Source organism: Marmota marmota, unplaced genomic scaffold (assembly GCF_001458135.2).
Source record: "Marmota marmota marmota unplaced genomic scaffold, marMar, whole genome shotgun sequence".
Classification (NCBI taxonomy): Eukaryota; Metazoa; Chordata; class Mammalia; order Rodentia; family Sciuridae; genus Marmota; species Marmota marmota.
In genome coordinates, this window is record NW_025999932.1 from 33177196 (window position 1) to 33195051 (window position 17856).

The 17856-nt window shown below is 38.8% G+C and overlaps 1 protein-coding gene across 1 annotated transcript in view; it reads left to right on the top strand.

The window, feature by feature from the left end:
* Positions 1-17856, top strand: part of Frem2 (FRAS1 related extracellular matrix 2) — a 172325-nt gene that overhangs the window by 58473 nt on the left and 95996 nt on the right. Inside the window, exon 3 of the mRNA XM_015484020.2 lies at positions 15006-15152. Coding sequence (XP_015339506.1) covers positions 15006-15152 — 147 coding nt within the window. The remainder of the gene's footprint in view (positions 1-15005; positions 15153-17856) is intronic.

The window sequence follows — 17856 nt, forward strand, 5'->3', positions numbered from 1 at the left end:
TTGATACAGCAGGAGTGGAAGCCGTTTATTGCAGGACAGGAGCAGTATTTATACATTCCACACAGCTTATCTAATTAGCATAAACTAGATACATCAGTCAACCAATCAGGAATCTCCACACTTAATGGCTTGTTTTTGTTACTTCTCAAACCGCTCCCTCTGACATTTTGCCAGGCACCATCCAGACTTGTTTACGAACTTTAACATTCCCCTGGCAAAATGCCAGGTGTTATTTTGACTTGTTTACAGACTCTAACACTCTGTCCCCTGTGTTGAGGAAAGAAAGGCAAGAGAAGTTCTAATAGAAACAAGAAATAGAGGCGCTCCCAGGTGTCTGTGCTCACTTGGTTACCAGTAAGGTACTAAAAGATAATTATTAGATTTTTCTTAAGAATGCATTCTATGAATCTTCTATATTCCTAAAAGATTCTTTTCCTGTTATTCTTTAAAACATACTCAGGGCCTGATTTTCTGAGCATACATTTTCTCTTCTTAGAAAAAAAAATCAGTTTTAGTTTCTTAGGGGCATAAAGTTGGGTGATAGGTATGTAGATGTATGTGTGTGTGTATGTAATCTGTTTCCTAAAGCCTAAATCTCCAGAGCATCCGACCCTGACATACAGTTATGTGTACACACACACACACACACACACACGCATTCTTGTATACATATATAACACCGGGTAGGTTAATTAACCATTTTCATTTTGTAGCCCATTTGGTTTTTCAGACAATAAAAGGTATTTATATACTTTTTTATAATAAAAGGGAGAATTTGTAAATATCATTATAGCAACCTATTGAGATGTGAATGGTTGGCTCAAAAATGTCTTTCATCTTCCTTCTGAAACTGATGAGGACAGAGCGGTTGTATTTGTGGATATTCTCATGGGAAGCAGTTACTGCTCAGAGGAAGAAGAACAGACCAGGGAACAATGTGCTTTCAGAATTTTTATCTGTTTATCAGCCTAAAGTTTATGTTGCAGCATTATACTCTTTCCAAAACCCAGCTTAGCCCATGCTTCCCGTGCTGGTTGTTTTAATAGCTTCAGAAGCATTCTTCTTAGTAAGTCTTTAAATCCCTTATCAGAGTTGGGCAGATCATAGGGTTCAAATATCCACGGGGAGTAAGATCCCATTGAAAATGGGGGCTGACATAGCTCGTTGTACATTGTTGGTGATTTTAACTCTGTGTGTGTGTGTGTGTGTGTTTGAACTGACCAAAATCCTAATCTTTGTCTCTTTTGAGATTTGATTCCACATTTAACTAATTAAAAGGCAATGTTGAAGAACTATATTGTTAAGCCACAAAAAAGCAAAGCATGCGTCTCCAACAATAAGTGTGGTGACTATGGGGTAAGCATGCCAGTCATCAGATGTGTTCAGTTGAACAAAGCTTATTTTTCTTGGCAGTCTACAAACTAACATGTTTACTTTGACATTTAGATTAGGAAATGGAAATACCTTGAGCCAGAATCTGGATTGATTGTTCATAGTGAGAAGAACAAAAAGAAAGAAAGAAAGAAAGCCCTTAATTTTGCTTCTAAAGATTATGAAATACAATTCCAACTATTGGTATTCAAAGTGGCAATTGAATATTATGTGACCTGAATGTGATTGATACTGCACAAGGCTGTATGCTCATATCTGCCTTTTAAATCGTCCATAGTTGAAGCCAGCTTGTCCCAAAATGCATGCCATAGAACAGAGTCTACGTGAAACCTTAAGGAATGGGTTTCCTGGTAAAATAGATTGGGGATGCTGCATGCCCCTGAGAATTGCTGCAGTGGAGAATTCTATTCAATATTTCTCTTCTGACTGATATAGAGTGATTTCTTTAAAAAAAAAAAAAAAGAATCTACTAACATCCAGGAAAAAAATAAGTTTCAAGGGCTGGGGATGTGGCTCACGCAGTAGCATGCTTGCCTGGCATGCGCGGGGCGCTGGGTTCAATCCTCAGCACCACGTACAAATAAACATGTTGTGTCCACGGAAAAAAAAACTATAAAATAAATATTAAAAAATTCTCTCTCTCTCCCTCCCCCCCCCTCTAAAAAAAAGAAAAGAAAATTAAAAAAAAAAATAAGTTTCAAAACAAAAAAAACATATTTTGGGAAATCTTTCCCTAAATTGTTCAGTGAAGAGACTATAAAAGGTGCTGTGTGTTGAATTCTTTTGTAAAGTGGATGGGAAACTATTTTCAGCCTTTGTAGAAGCAACAGTAAGGATGCACATGCAAGTATGTGCATGGGTGTGTGTGTGCGCGCGCGTGTATGTGTGTGTGTGTGTGTGTGTGTGTGTACATGCACACAGGTGCATTTCAACACATGAATTCTCAGGTGCCCTGGTGAAACCTAATCTGCCAAAAAGGTTGAGAGTGGAAATCATTGCCCACATATTTGATTTCATGTAAAATTTAAATCTTGCAGGGAGTTTTACTTGGACACAGTTTGCTGCATTTCTCAAGATCTTTCCTCACCCCTAACTTCCCATGGGATTAGCCATAAATTTTAACTAAGTAGGAAAACTACTGGCTCAACTACTTCCTGAAACAAGAGAATAAACACTTTGTACTCAGAATTTTTCCACATGATTGATGGATTTGAACAGTTCTGCATAGTTACATAAGACAAGGAGGCAGTTTTATCACTTGATCATATGTATTGTTAATTCAGCTCTTAAGAAAGAGTGGGAAAGCCAGATAATATGCTTATGCTAGGGTATATGTGTTGATATGTCAGAACGTAATAAATTTAGACTGTGATTTCTCAACACTAGCACTATTGACATTTTGGGTCAGATGATTCTTTGTGTAGAATCCCTGCCTCCTTGGTCTCAACCCAACAAAACATAACAACTCCTCCCTCTCCACTCCATCCCCCGCTATGACAGCAAAAATATCTCCAGCCACAACCAACCCTGCCCCCAGTGGCAAAATCATCACTGAAAGCACACGAAAGAGAATTCAAAAAGAGAAAGAAAATGGAGGCAGACCTCAGTGGACCAGTGATGCTTTATTTAGCAGTGGAGGGGCACATTTTTGAGGGGAAAATGGCAGCAAGCCACTACAAAGGTCTGGGTTTTATAGGGTTTAGCAGGCCCAGGTCATGGGAGGAGTTTTGGTGGTGGGCTCATGGAGGGCGGGGCAGGGGGGCAGGTAGGGGAACAGTAAGAACCTTCCCTGGGGCCTCTGGTCTATATCCTTCAATCACCCACTCCCAGGTACCCTGGGTTTAGACTATATTATGAGTTGTAGAGTCATTGTAGTTGCTTTCCAGATGTGCTTTCTTAAGTGGCTGCATGTCATCAGTCAGAATTCTCTGCATATTCAAATTGTCTCTAATACACAATTTCAAATCCTCAGCATATTCATAAAATGCCACCTGTGTTTGAATATTAACCAAGTGAAGAAAAAAATATGGTTTATCTTGACCCGAGAAAGAATTTGTCACATTGATTCTTTCTTCTTGAGAGAGAGAGGAAAAGAGAGAGAAGCATGATTTTTGCCTGTGATATCATTTGGATTTTGACCAAATAGATACTTAGTTCCAAAACTCCTTCAAGGAATCCTGCCATAGTTTCTCCAAAAAATGGGCTCTTGGATTATGTTCCTTTGCATCATTTTCCTAAGGAATTAAAAAAAATGACGTTTCTTAAAGCGTGATGCAGATCCTAACTCTCCTGAACCCACGTTCTTCCCAGGGGCAGCCTGACTTTTCAGTTATCTCTTTCTTCTTCCCACTGCTTCCACTGACCCTGCAGAGCTGGACTGATCCCTTCCTTCCTAGGAGCCTGCCCATCATCCTTCACCTGCAATTGTTTCCTGCAGTTCCCCTCCAGGGGGTCCAGCCCTTTGTGTCCCTCCTGGAGACCTTTGTACAAAGCCCTTAGTGGTCCTTCCCATCTCACACCCTTGCACAGTCCTCTGAGCCCCAGGTACTTTATGTTTACATCTTTAATAAAATTTCTGTGTGGTGTTTGGTTCATCCCCTTTATTAGAATCTAAGTTTTACAGAAGGGAATATACTTGAACCACTTATACATCCTACTATATGTGCTTTGCCCAGAGCTCTGTTCAAAAATACACATTGAATTAAATGGCTCCTTGTTCAATTTTTGTTTTGCTAACAGGGTATGGTGCTCTATGACAAAACCGACTTCTCTGTATACTTATTGTAGTTGTGTTTTTCTTCTTCTTCTTTTAGCAGCTAAATATGTAAATGAACAACTTTCAAATTAATCTCAGATAGGGAAATCACCAAGGAGGGCCTCATTTTGTAGCTCTGGCATAATTTTAAAGGGATCAGAGCAGTCACCAAAGGGTTGAACTAATTAAATAATATTACAAGTTAAGTACAAAAGCTAGCTTTGCAAAACTAATCTGAAATAAATGAAAAGAAAATGTGAATAAACCTGTGCATTGATATTATAGTACTTCACCTCTTCTCCATGTCTTTGTCTGTTTCTCTGTCTCTATTTCTCTTCCCCCTATCAACACACACACATTCTCTACTTTTCGTTCTTCTCTTATAGAAGAAATAGCTATTAACTAATCATGATTCCATAAATTTATTTTAAGCCTACAAATGTAAAACTACCACATGTTGATTTTGCTACTGAAAGCAAATATAGCTGAAAAATGTTACCAAGCCACATTTAAAAGAACAATAGCAAAAAAATTAAACAAAATGATCTTCAGGAAATTCTCACTTAGTTCTAACTTTCCAGTATACTAAGTTAAAATCCAATCACAATATTTTGAATTTGTAGATTAGCTTTTGTGCTCCTGTCTCACACAAATCCCTCCATCCTGGCTATCAAATTTAAATTCTGGGAATAATGGAATAGGTTAAAGGTTTTTTTTTTCTTGTTAAAAGTTAGATTGATTCCCTTCTCTTTTATACTTTTGTCTCCTGATGTGAATATACTACATTGTCAAAAGATAATCCAAAATACAGTTCAGCGTGTAATGCACGTTAATTGCAATGAGATTCTCACAGTAATGTGTCTAGTACTGTTATACACATAGGAATTAGAAAACAGCCTTACTTTGCAGGGAATTAACTAAATGGTGCTAAACCGGTTACTCCTGGAGGTTCAGGGTACCCAGAGCCACTGCCTTCCTTTCCCCAGCCTCTTTGGGGTGGGGGAGATGTCTGGCGCCACAAAAGGAATTAGGTTCTGGTTTGAACAGAGACCTGAAGGCTATTAAGTTTATTTTAAGAATGTGTTGCCACAGATCTAATAAATTTATTTGTAGCTTCAGGCTGTGCATGCATGAAATCTTGCTGCACCAGGTGTTTTGCCTTTTTTTCCTTTCCCCAGAGGGAGAAGAGGGTGTGGATCATCCCCACAAATTCAACTCTCCATAAAGCATTTAGTGTTTCTATGAAAGTGCAGTGGATTTTTGCTTTTTAATTTTGATTTCTCTTGGTAAATGAGAAAAATGATAGAAAATTATTCCTAGGCTGCTTTAAAAAGAAAAAAGTAAGTCCCTCCCAATTTACATATATATGTACATACATATATGTATATGTATATATAACATGTCATAAATTACAATTTAAATATAAATTAGATATAAAAATTATATGTAATATGTTTTACATATAATTTTAATATAAATTAGACACAAAATGTATTTTATATAATATATCATACATAAAATTTTAAGCACATTATTTTTATGATCTTGTCCTTGCTTAAGGACAGTATTTGAGATCAGTCTATTAAATATAAAGACCCCCTAAACCAGAAAGGAAAACTTCTGGGAATATATTCCTCTTTTTTACAAATACTCTCTTTATAATTTTATTCAAATCACAATCTTTCTGGATCTTGGTAAAATTGCATGAGAAAAGATACAATACAATGTTCATTCTTGCTCCAAAATGCTTGGAGTCTATATTTGTATTGTTCACCAACACAATTATTTCTTGAATTAGTTTGTGATTTTGTTTAAAATATAGTGTTACATTTACATTTTTAGCAGCAAAAAAAAAAATTCTTAGCTTCTCACATTGCATCATTAAAATGGCAAAGTTAGCTTTTCATTTGAGATTCCAAATGACAATGAGTAACATCTTTGTGGTGAATGAAAGTTCACCTTGCAATTACATGTTGGCTCTGTCCTTTGTGCTTTGTGGATGTGCACCTGAATTCCCTACCCTAGGCCTGCATACCAGCAGTAAAGACATTCATGCCACTGGTGTGAAGGTTCCAACTAAGAAAGCGAAGTGTGACAAAATTAAGTCAGATTTGATTAAGAAAATCTGCTTAAACCTTAGGTGAAGAGATGTAAACTTGTGGTTCTGCTCTTCTCTTTTTCTTTTTGTTGCAGAGAATGGAAATAAACACAATTTGTTAAAATTTAAATTTATTTACTTATTTTAAACTGGAGCTGGGGGAGGGTTCTGTGCTTGGATAATGCAAAGAAGGATTCCTGCAGGCTGGGGCTTGCAGATTCCACCCCAGCTGTGGCCTGATGGGTCAGCCTGGATCAGTATGTGTAGAAGAAGACTCTTCCTTTCAGCCTTCCCAGCTTAAACTATAAATTCATTCATAGAAAAAGAGGATTTTAATTCTTAGCTTGTGTTAATTAATAAGTCCACCTTAAATATTTAGAAACTGACCTTCAGATTCTGGCTTTTTGCTTTTTGTTTTTGTTTATTTTTTTAATTTTTACTATTTGCCTGCCTCATTATTCATTAGCACCAGGGATAGAAGGAAACTCACTCAGATAATATTTTGCTCCTATTCAATAGCATTAATTTTGTAAATTAAGTTAAGCAAATCAGGATTAATCTGGAATAGCCTGAAAAGAAATATTGATCTGAATGACATAATCTGATAATTTGGAGGAAGTATAGAAAGAATACTAACAGGCTGGATTCAAATCCTAGATCTGCCACCTACTATATCTATAGAGATTTTAACTGGGTGACTTAACCTGCACTCATTTACCTGATTCATAGAATGTGAAAATTACTAACTTGCAGGGTTAGTAATCCAAACATTCATTCAGGAGCCTGGGTAAAAACTTGCAGGGTTGCGAGTTTCATTAAGATTATGTATATATTTAAAGATCACACTGACCATGGCCCCCAGTGTGTCCAGCCCTCTATACTGGGCATTTTTAGGGTCTTCAAGGATGAACTGAATTCAGATATCTTGCAAGTACAACCAGGTTCCAGTTGCTTTTGGCGAGTCTTTTTTTATCGCTTAATACCTGCATTGTCCCAAGGCCGCCTGGTCCAAGCCCATGCCACTGGTTGGTGAAGATAATGTTTACTATTTTACCAAGAATAGGTGTTCTCTACAGTAAACCTGGTCCCTTGATACCAGCAGAGCTCCTCAGAAATTCTAGCAGCTATGCCTGGCCCTCCCATAGCATAGGCCCTGCCTGTGTCTCCAAGAACCCCAAGGAGTGGGCCCTAGAGCTGTGTGGTAACCTTTTTCTGTTATTCTGTATTGAAGAAAAAAGGTGTCCAAAAGCTTGCTGCTTGGACCCTGGTATGAGAAAAAAAAAACTAATTAAGCAACTCTCTAAATTTCCACTTATATTTTTTTCTTTCTTGGGACCCAAACATTCATTCAGGAGCCTGGGTAAAAGTTAGATATGAAGAAACTTATACTTTGAAATCTGCTTCACACTGATACTTAAAACTTTGTATGGAATCTACCTTTGCGTCTGACATTGATTTCCATTCTTGTGAGTTCTCTCTCCGAAGGCTTCCTATAACCCAAGAAAATCAGCTCCCATGAGGTCTGTCACTCCAGTTCCCCACATAAGCATAGGTAGGCATGAACCCCAGTTGTGGGCTGTGCTTTAAACACAGATGCTAATATGAATTATCCTAAGACACTCTGGCAGGATTAGGAGCAATTCTGCATCAGAATTCCTTCCATGTAAATTACTTTCACATAGGTTAATAGCAATTCTGTAAATTCTCTTTGTTTATCCTCATATCATGGCACATAGTCATGCAGGAGGCAGGACACCCTTCATCCATGAACCACAATGGTGTCTGCATCCTTGTGCAGTGGTAGCCAGAGACAGATGGCTGGAGGAAGGCCAGGAGTGCCTGTCTAAGAATATAGTAAGAGTTCTTTTGGTTCACACTCCTGAGCGTAATGCAGGGAATGTGTTGATTCAAGAAAGGGGAAAAGGAGTTGGGGAGCAGAAGATGTTTCTGCTCCTGTGCTCCATTGTTCATGTCTTAAAAGAATAACTTATTGTAACTTGTACTCAGTAAGTTCAGTTGGTTTTCATGATTCAAAGCAGTTAGGTTCTATAAAATCACCATGAATACGAAATTAGCAAAGGCTGAATGGTTGTTCCTAGGGGAAATACAGGGTTAGGTTCCTATGAGCTCTAGTCCATTTCCATCAACCAATCAATACATGACCTAGTTTCATGTATGCTTCTGTTCAGAGACACCTCATTTGTTATTTCTTGTTGATTCAGTAGCTTTGCAGGCACTGCCAACAGCACTGTAACTCACGTGTGTGAACAAAAGTTATCCAACATACACATTTTCTTTCTAAGACACGTTACAGCTTTCTTGTGTTTAGGAAGACTTGATGGCACTTCAGCAATATGATCTGGAGTCATTTTAAATGGTGAAAACACCAAGAAAATAATACCCAGATGTGAACAGCGTGGTGCTAAACAGACTGTGAAAGAGAAAGCAAAGTAGCAGGTTTTGCAAAATTTTTGACCCTATGATGCACATGCCCAAGAATGACCTTGGAAATACTGGAGTACTAATTTGGGGATGACAAAATTATAAATTTTGATAAGTAGATGAATCTGCAAATATGAAATCCAGGAACCATGAGTATGGACTATGAGTTAGCCTGTAATCTAGTAGAAGAATAGGAATATAAAGTCTTTGGAACCACATGTACAAATACCCACTATACACCCATGTTCTCCACCTGTTATGGGTAGATATATGACCAAGTCACATCCCCAAGGAACAATAATGTGGCTTCTGATACTTTTGGCTTTCAAGGTGAACATCAGTATATTTGTCAGTCGCAATCTGTACTCCCATATCACCTGGAAATTCATCTACAGGTTCTAGAGAGGAACAAAGAATAGCATGAACTACTCCATACTTGAGCTCAATTCAACGTAGATCATGTGACAATTACAAGATATGATATTTCCATTTATTCTTTTGGTGAGGAAGGGTGTGCTTGTTTGCACTTTTCCTGAAAGTAGCCTACAAGATCCTGGACGGGTATGTGTATTCAGTAGAGACCAACATGTGCTACCCTTATTTCTCTCTACCTCCTGGGTCTTCATCATTTCTTTTTCTTTCTATACATTTCTCTATACATTATCTTGTTTTTTGTTTGTTTTGTTTGCTTGTGTGTATGTGGTTTGTTTTGTTTTGTTTTGTGGATCTTACCCCTTGTACATAAAATAGTGGAAATGTGAGGTGTGCAGAATGGAGGAAGAAAACAATATATCAATGATCAAAAGTTTAATATGGTGATAATTTTTTCTTTTTGAGGTACTGGGGATTGAATCCAGGGGCACTCTACCGCTGAGCTACATCCTTGGCCCTTTTTATTTTATTTTTAAATTTTTAGAGTCTCTCACCAAATTGCTGAGGTTGGCCTCAAATTTGTGACCCTCCTGTCTCAGCTTCCTCACTAGCTGGGATTACAGGCATGGGCTGGTAGTAATTTTTGAATAATTAACTATCGAGCAAAAACAAGCATTAAAATTATTAAGTAGTCTACAAATATTAAAAACCATTGCCTGAGGAACAAAAGGAGTAAAAACAAAAACTATGTTGGCAATTCTTCAGGGTCTGTCCGAAGTTCCTCAGGAGTTCCACAGTCACAGGAAGGCACAGCTGCTCTTGGGTCAATAGATGCTCATCATCTCTGTGTTTCTTGGGCATCTCAGAATGCACACCCCTTCCCACTCCAAGGGCAGATTTTGGATGCATCTTAAGTACTGCTTCTTTATCTCTATTATGCAATTTTTTAAATAGGAAAAGGAGCAGGAAATAAATATTTAATAAATGCCCTGAGCATCTATCTGAATTGAATTCTTTGAAATTCATTTTTTACAGGATTTCTTATCTCTAGTTTTATATTTAATCTTCCAGAAACACCTTCCTCTCCATCTCCTTGAATGTCCAAGAACCACCCTATACTTAAGGCCCATTTGAACACAATCTTCTTCATGACTTTGCCTTTGATGCCCAGAGGTTAAAGTCCCTCCCTCTTGTGAACTCTCATAGCTCCTTAATAGTGCCCTTCTTACAGTATCTGTCGGGATCTAGTTTGTGTGCAATATTTCTGGCATGTGCCATCTCCCATGTCAAATGCCAACCCCTGAGGGCCCGTAAGAGCCGAGTTGGCTTCAGCTTTGCACCAGATGGTTTCCAGTAAACAGTAAAATCAACCTGACTTCAAGGCCCAGAGGACAGGATTCCACAAGCTTAGATTCTATGGAAGATTCTAAAAACAATGCAGAGTTTGAGAAGATCATCTTATCACAGAAATGGAGATACAACAGAATTCTCATTTTTACTTTAATTTTACCTTCTCACCAGAATTACCAGCTCTGATCCTAACGGTGATTGCACAGTTGTTAATCACTGGGCTTTTCCTGTAAAGTGAGCAAGACCCCTTAAAATTTGCCTAAAAACCAAATTATCTCATTTCCCCCAATAAATTAGGTAATAATATAATAATCATTTCTAATGTAAATACCTATTTCTATTGCTGGTTTAAATTACTCTATCCAGGTTTTTTGAGGGGTTTCTGTTTGTTTGTTTGTTTGTTTGTTTGTTTGTTTTAGTAGCTGTATATTTGGTTTCCAGCTCAAGATTCTAGGCTGAACTTTATTCTGGGCAAATGAAATTTTACCAAGCTAAAAAATACCAAGAACATTCTCTATTGTTAACTAACTTGTTTTTTTCTTGTCAGTGTTAAAGCTGCACCAGCCTTTAACAAGCACAAGTCAAAGTTGTGACACTAGTTTCTTATTATTGAAGAGGTCTGCTTTGTCTTCAGGGAAATCAGGGGCCCTGTGTTTTTAGGGAGGGCTAATTGAAGACTGGAATTCTTTGTTATTCTAAAATAACTATTGAGTGTGAATTGAAAAAGAAAATGAAGAAGCCTGAAGACCAGCTGGAAAAGTTCAAAAGAGGTCTTTTCATCAAAACCTTAATGACTTTAGTGTCAGGGTTTGAGGACAAAGCATTTGGGAGTGTGGTTATCAGCTGTCAGGCACCTGTTGTGTGGATTTATGGTACAAGCTATGGACTTTGATTCCAATGAGACTAGCTCCTCCAGCATCATAGATGACAAATTTTATTTTAGAAAGGCAGCTAATCACAGGCAAGTAAAAATTTGTCAGGTTTTAAAGTTACTCAATTCCATCTACAATTTCGCATACAGTAGCTGTAGCTATTCACTATTCCCATTTATTGCAGTTTTATGAGGCACTTGAGAGGTGTGTAATAAATGAGTAAATAAGATGGCCTTCCACTCTTTAGGTAAACTACAGGGTTAAATTAGGCAAGATCACAGTTTCAGTAAAGGGAGTTACAGTGAGCTACAGCTCGGTTCCTCAAATCCTGTATCACTCTAGCATCAAAAGTGAGTACTGAGATTTTACAAATTCCTATGATTCAGAAGAGTTTTGTCGTATTTACCTCTATTCAGAGTTAAGGTTTATAGACTGAACTTTATATTCTCTAGTTAAACATCTATTTTAAAACCCCAGTTTTAGAATGGATTTTAAGTTGATATAATATTTAACTTGGGGCATCTCATTGTCTTACAGGGCAAAGTTTCTTGATATTGTTTCTGAATTTCATTTCTAATGAGATCTCAAAGTGGTGGGTGGACATGTGAAATATTGGCAGATTTGTTCAACTGTGTGTCACATAAAACCTTGGATTAACCAGTATTTGGGCTCCTTCCTTCAATTCTGTGTTTTGTCTAAACTTGTGGGCCTTTGGGGAATATTTGAGTTTTAAACAATAGCTATGGTTACTGTGTGCTGTAGAACACTAGAATTTACTCCTACCACCTCACTGTGTTTGGGTAACCCTTATCCAACTTCTTTCCATCCCCAGTTCCCTCCACCCTTCTCAGCTTCTAGTAATGGCATTTAAAAGAATCTTTTTTTTTTAATGTTAAGGGAGATGCGCATTGGGTGTATGTATCTAATTATCACACGGTGCCCCACAAATAGGTATAATTAATAGTTTTTAGAAAGAAAGTGATGGGATGTGCAGCTGTAGGTGTTAGGATGGATAAGGAATGGCTTGGGATAGCTTGACAAGTTTGGAATAAAATCTGGGCTCACTGGAACCACAATCAAAATGGACAAAAATGTAGCCTAAAGTTGTTCTCATATGATAATTTGTTTAGAAATCAGACCTGTTTTTAATAGAAGGGAGATCAGTAGAGTAGAACAAGTGGATCGCAGGAGGGAAAGGGAAGGAAATTGAGCAATGAGATTGATCAAATTATGTGCATGTGTGAATATGGCATAATGAATTCCTCTGCTAAATGGAATGCACCAATAAAAATAAATAAATCAAACTGTCTTTGCCTTCACTTAATTGATGAAACATTGACAGTTGTAAAAGAATGGTCACTTTCAATTTCTGTTATAAATTAGTACAGTCAGTAAATTAGGACAATCAAACCATATGAAAGATAATGATTAAGAGCATAATTATGCAGAATAAGCAATACATGAGCAGCTATTGAATTCCAGAGGTGCAGGAGACTTCAGGAAGTTGCTGGGGTAAGATATTTCAAGAGTAGAACTTTGCCGAAGTACATCTTTGGGGCAGGAGAACAAGGTGTCAGAGGTGTAAGGGTAGCACAGTCAGGGCACTGCCAGGATCTTGGCCTGAACACAGAGTGAGCAACCTCAAGAGTAATGATCGGGATAGGTCAGGCTGACCCTGGAAATCCACAGAGAAAGGTTGACTTGATGTGTGCAGCAGCTGTAGGGAAATGGGGCTAAGGAGAAAGCAGCACAGGTGGGCTTGGGGAAGATGAAGAGTCGAGCCGTGGGGGTGCAGGGTGTATTTGCGCATGCATTAGGGCAGGGCGAAGTAGGCTGACATTTGTTGAAGGATTCCATCTATGGACCGCATGGTGCTGTATGTGTATGGGTTATCTCACTTGATCCTTGAAGTAATCACAGGAACAGATGGTCCTGATGCTGTGAGTGTAGCTACCTAAAATATGGTATTACACATGGGAAACTGCTTAGTGTTTTAAATGGAAGGGATTTGTGGGCATATCCATTTTTTACTTATTTTTTTTAAATATAAATTGATTTCTGACCAGGAATTTTTTTTGTCAATTTAAGAAGGAAACTCATTCATATTTTGTGAACTTGTTATGCCAAACATTTCCTGGTCCCTGGGTACTCCCAGCTCTGCAGAGGAAAAGCTGTGGATGAGAAGACTTAGAATTCAAGGGCCACTTCTTTTCTTATCTGTTGCCTACTTTGGGGCAACTTTCTTCTCTGGACCTCAGTCTCTTCATCTGGAGAGTCAAATGACATTGCTGCTAACTACCACCTGTAACTATTTCAAGTACACACACGATGCATTGTTTGAAGTGTTTCAACAAGAATCTTTTATTTTTTGTTCAGTGTGCAAATAACATTTTATTGATTTGATGTATCACAATATAGTTAATCTTAAATTTTTCGGGTTTGGGGCTATTGTAGAAAATATGGCAATGAATTATTCCTCACAAATACATTTTACTTCTCCCATATAAGAACTTACAAGATGGAGGGATATGAACATGGTTTTTCTTCTTGTGTACATTGTCATTTAGCTATCTAAAAGGTTCATGCTCATTTGCAAGTCAAACAAGAATAAACAGGAAAACCCATTTTCCTACATAATCTCAGCTGGACTAGGTTTTTATTCTTTAGTATGTGTTAATTGGTAACTCAATGTCACTGTACTTTTTATTTTTGAAAAAAATTCTAGAAAAAACAACATATTTGTCTGCTCACTCATTTCCCACTATGTAGATTTGTTTTCACCAGTCTATTAAAGATTTTTCTTTCCCATCTCATTTATTTTTCTTTACTGTAGCTCTCTTTATGTGAACTAAGAAAAGAAACTAGAATCGAAATTGTGCCTCTAGCCATGTTTATTATTTGGGCTTTTTTCCCCTACTCTTTTCCAGAAAGACTTAAAAGGAATTACTGATGCTTTTGTTTATAAACCTCACTTTACTCTGAAATAATTGGCAGAGATCAAAAGGAGTTTAGGGATAGGTGCGGAGTGATCAGCTGATAACCATTTTTTTTTCCTTTCATTTACCCAACGTAGTAGCTTTCACAATAGAAAGATCACACGCAAAGGTTATTTTCTCCTGATAGGCAGCCAGCTTCGTTTTGGTGGGAAGGTGGGAGGAGAAACCCTTATCTTCAGAGAGGAATGGAAGTCAATGAAAAGAGTTGTCTGTTTGCTCTGAGGAATGGAGGGGAATCTAGTGGAGAGGGGCGGCGGGGAAGGGATATTTGTTTTTCCTTAAGTGGTTATAATGAAAGCCTTCCACCCAATTGCTCGGTGAACCAGAAAAAGGTATTTGTGAAGTTGTGTTTTTAAGAACATCACAAAGGAGCCTTGAGAACCTCTCCGTAGAAAAGCTTGCTCTTCAGCGACACCTTGTGGAAGGTTCATCATCCTGCAACGTGGATATTCGGTTTTAGGATTGAGCTAAATTGCCTCTGTTAGTTGTGTGCTTCTTCACCCTTACCAATTTCCCCCCCTGAAAAAGGATGGCATTTGTGAACAATTATGTCAGCTGTTTTGTGTCTGTGTAATAACCACTGAACAGTAAGCTGTATTTCATGTCGATTTTGAGAGTTGTGTATCAAACCATGCAACTGTATGGATTCTTCAAGTTGTATGCTGGAAATTTTAAGGTCACTCATTCAAGAAAGTATTAATATAGGGTTTTAAATTTTTATTTTCCAGGTGGAAACAAGTTAACCAATCAGCATTTTCGTCTGAATTGGGCATGGATCTCCTTCGAAAAGGAATATTACCTGATCAATGAGGACTCTAAATTTCTCGATGTTGTTCTTAAACGTAGAGGTTACTTGGGAGAAACTTCATTTATAAGTAAGTTTAATTTGCATTTCTGTCTCAAAATCCCATTATTCTAGCAGCAGTTTATAACTTCCCTCCAGTTCACTTCTCTAGTTTAAACATTCAGGGAGATACTGGCATTTCTTTAACTGGTTAAAACAAACAAACAACAAAAAACAAACAAACAAACTGCAGATTTGTATCAAGGGATGTACTTCTTCAAGCCATCAACCTAAATGTGGTTTTTTTCTGATATAAAATAACTTTATAAAATAGGAATGATCACTCATGAGTTAACAACTAAAAACAAATGTCACTAAATCTTAGAATAAGCTTAGGCTTATTCTAAAATTGAAACAACAGTGTTAAACATATGAGAGCTTAATAAATAAGCAAAAAAACTATTCAGTGATTTATTAGGCATGAAAGTGTAGTTTACTATTTGTTTGTTGTATTCAAATGTTCCAACTGGTCACTAAAAGTTCTATGAACATCATCAATGTGTTACATAAAAGTTTATGTTGTGAATTTTCTTGGTAACAAATATTAAAGTGTTAATTATTACTCACTTTCTTCTGCTTTATTTTCTTTTAGTAAAACTGAAAGTCAAAAGCAAACGATTATAACTTTTTCAACTCTGATTCAAGTTCAAATTCATTCAAGTGTAAAATAGGGAAAAGTAGATATACTGGTGATTTGAGGCTATAATATAGTGGCACAAAATATTTGATAATGTTTATGAAAATTGGCAGCACCTTAACAATTGTATTATTTTTGGTACTATGTTGTTTATTGACATTTAGGTTGTTAGAATTTATATGGCAAAAGCTTTTCATTAAGTTAGACTATCAACTAAGGAATCTAGGGAAGTATTAGCAAAATAAAAGGGTAGTAACCCTGTTTGTATTCAGAATGGTTATTTTGAAATTTTACTGGTCCATGAACCCTTAAGTAGTACTCAATCCTTATCAACAGAAAACCACCCCCTCACACCACCAGATCACCCCAATTGGAGGAGGAGCACACCTTTGCCTGGCCGCAACCTCCTGCCCTCCTCATGATTTCCCCTGATGTGTTTTAATACTGGATATTAATTGCTGCTTACTTTAAAAATACTTCTTTTTTTTTAACTTTAGAAAAGGGTTTTCATACTCTGCTTTGTGGATTTCTTGAGGCTGGCTGTGGGGGGGGCGGGGGGTTGGCACCTGCAGATGTTGGGGCAGCTCTGCTTCCTTCTTTGTTTGCATGTGCTCCCACATGGCTGTCATTTAAACTCTGTGTGGAACCTTCTAGGGTGTAATGAGTGCTCTTATTGCTCTCCCTTTGGGGGCATGTTCTGTCTGCACACACAGGCCCTGCAGAACCTGTCCTACATGTTGCAGTGAGAGGTTAATCTGTGGGGGAGTTGGGGGGGCGGGAAGGTGGTACTGGGGATTGAACCACGGAGTATTTTACCAGTGAGCCACATCCCCAACCCTTTTTACTTTTTATTTTGAGATGGGGTCTGGCTAGGTTGCAGAGGCTAGCCTCAAACCTGCAGTCCTTCTGCCTCAACTCTCACCTATCCGCACCCTGTTGCTGGGATTACAGGCCTGTGCCACTGCACCTGGCAGAGATTAATCTTAACTGTGCTACATGTTAAGAGTATAGCAAATAAATTGTTCAGGATTCGAGGAATGGCGGAGCAGAGCCGCCGCCCGCGCCTGCAAGGTAGGCAGACCTACGACCGACCAGTGGAGCAGGCCCAGTGGCCTGCCGGCGTGGTAGACACATCGCCCCAATTGGAGGAGGGGCGGAGCAGAGCAGCCTCCTGCACCTGCAAGGTGGGCAGACCTGCGACCCACCGGTGCAGCAGGCCCAGCGCCCCGCTGGCGTGGTAGACACATCGCCCCAATTGGAGGAGTGGCGGATCAGAGCCGCTGCCCGCGCCTGCAAGGTGGGCAGACCTACGACCAACCAGCGGAGCAGGCCCAGTGGCCTGCCAGCGTGGTAGACACATTGCCACAATTGGAGGAAGGTCCCAGCTGCCGCCCACAAGGTAGGCAGACCGCGCGGCCAGGAGAAGGGGCCCGGCTCACCGGCCTAGTTGAAAGATCACCCCAATTGGAGGAGGGGCACAGCCGCCGCCTGCGCCTGCAAGGTAGGCACACCTGCAACCTGGAGAACAGGCCCAGAGGCCTGCAAGCATGGTAGACAGATCATCCCTATTGGAAGAGGGGCCCAGCCGTTGCCCGCAAGGTAGGCAGACCACGCGACCTGGAGAAGGGGCCCAGCAGCCCGCCGGCGAGATAGACAGATCACCCCAATTGGAGGAGGAGCACAGCCGCCGCCCGCCCCTGCAAGGGAGACTTTGCAACTATACAAGAGCAATATAAATATATAGGGAGAAATTCAATAACACAACAGTTTCACCAAGCAGAAAGAAACGCGAGCAGTATGAAAAGACAAGGAAAGAAAGGACCACAAGCAATGCAGGTCAACTCAACTTTAGAAGAAGTAATAGCTGCAGCTGATGGAATGTCAGATAAAGAATTCAGGATTTACATGCTTCAGATGATCTGGAGTCTCAAAGAAGACATTAGACAACAAAATCAGACAATGAAAGATCACTTCGACAATGAGTTAAATAAACAAATCCAAGAAGCAAAAGATCAACTATACAGGGAGATAGAGGTTATAAAAAACAAACAAACAGAAATCCTAGAAATGCAGGAAGCAATAAACCAACTTAAAAACT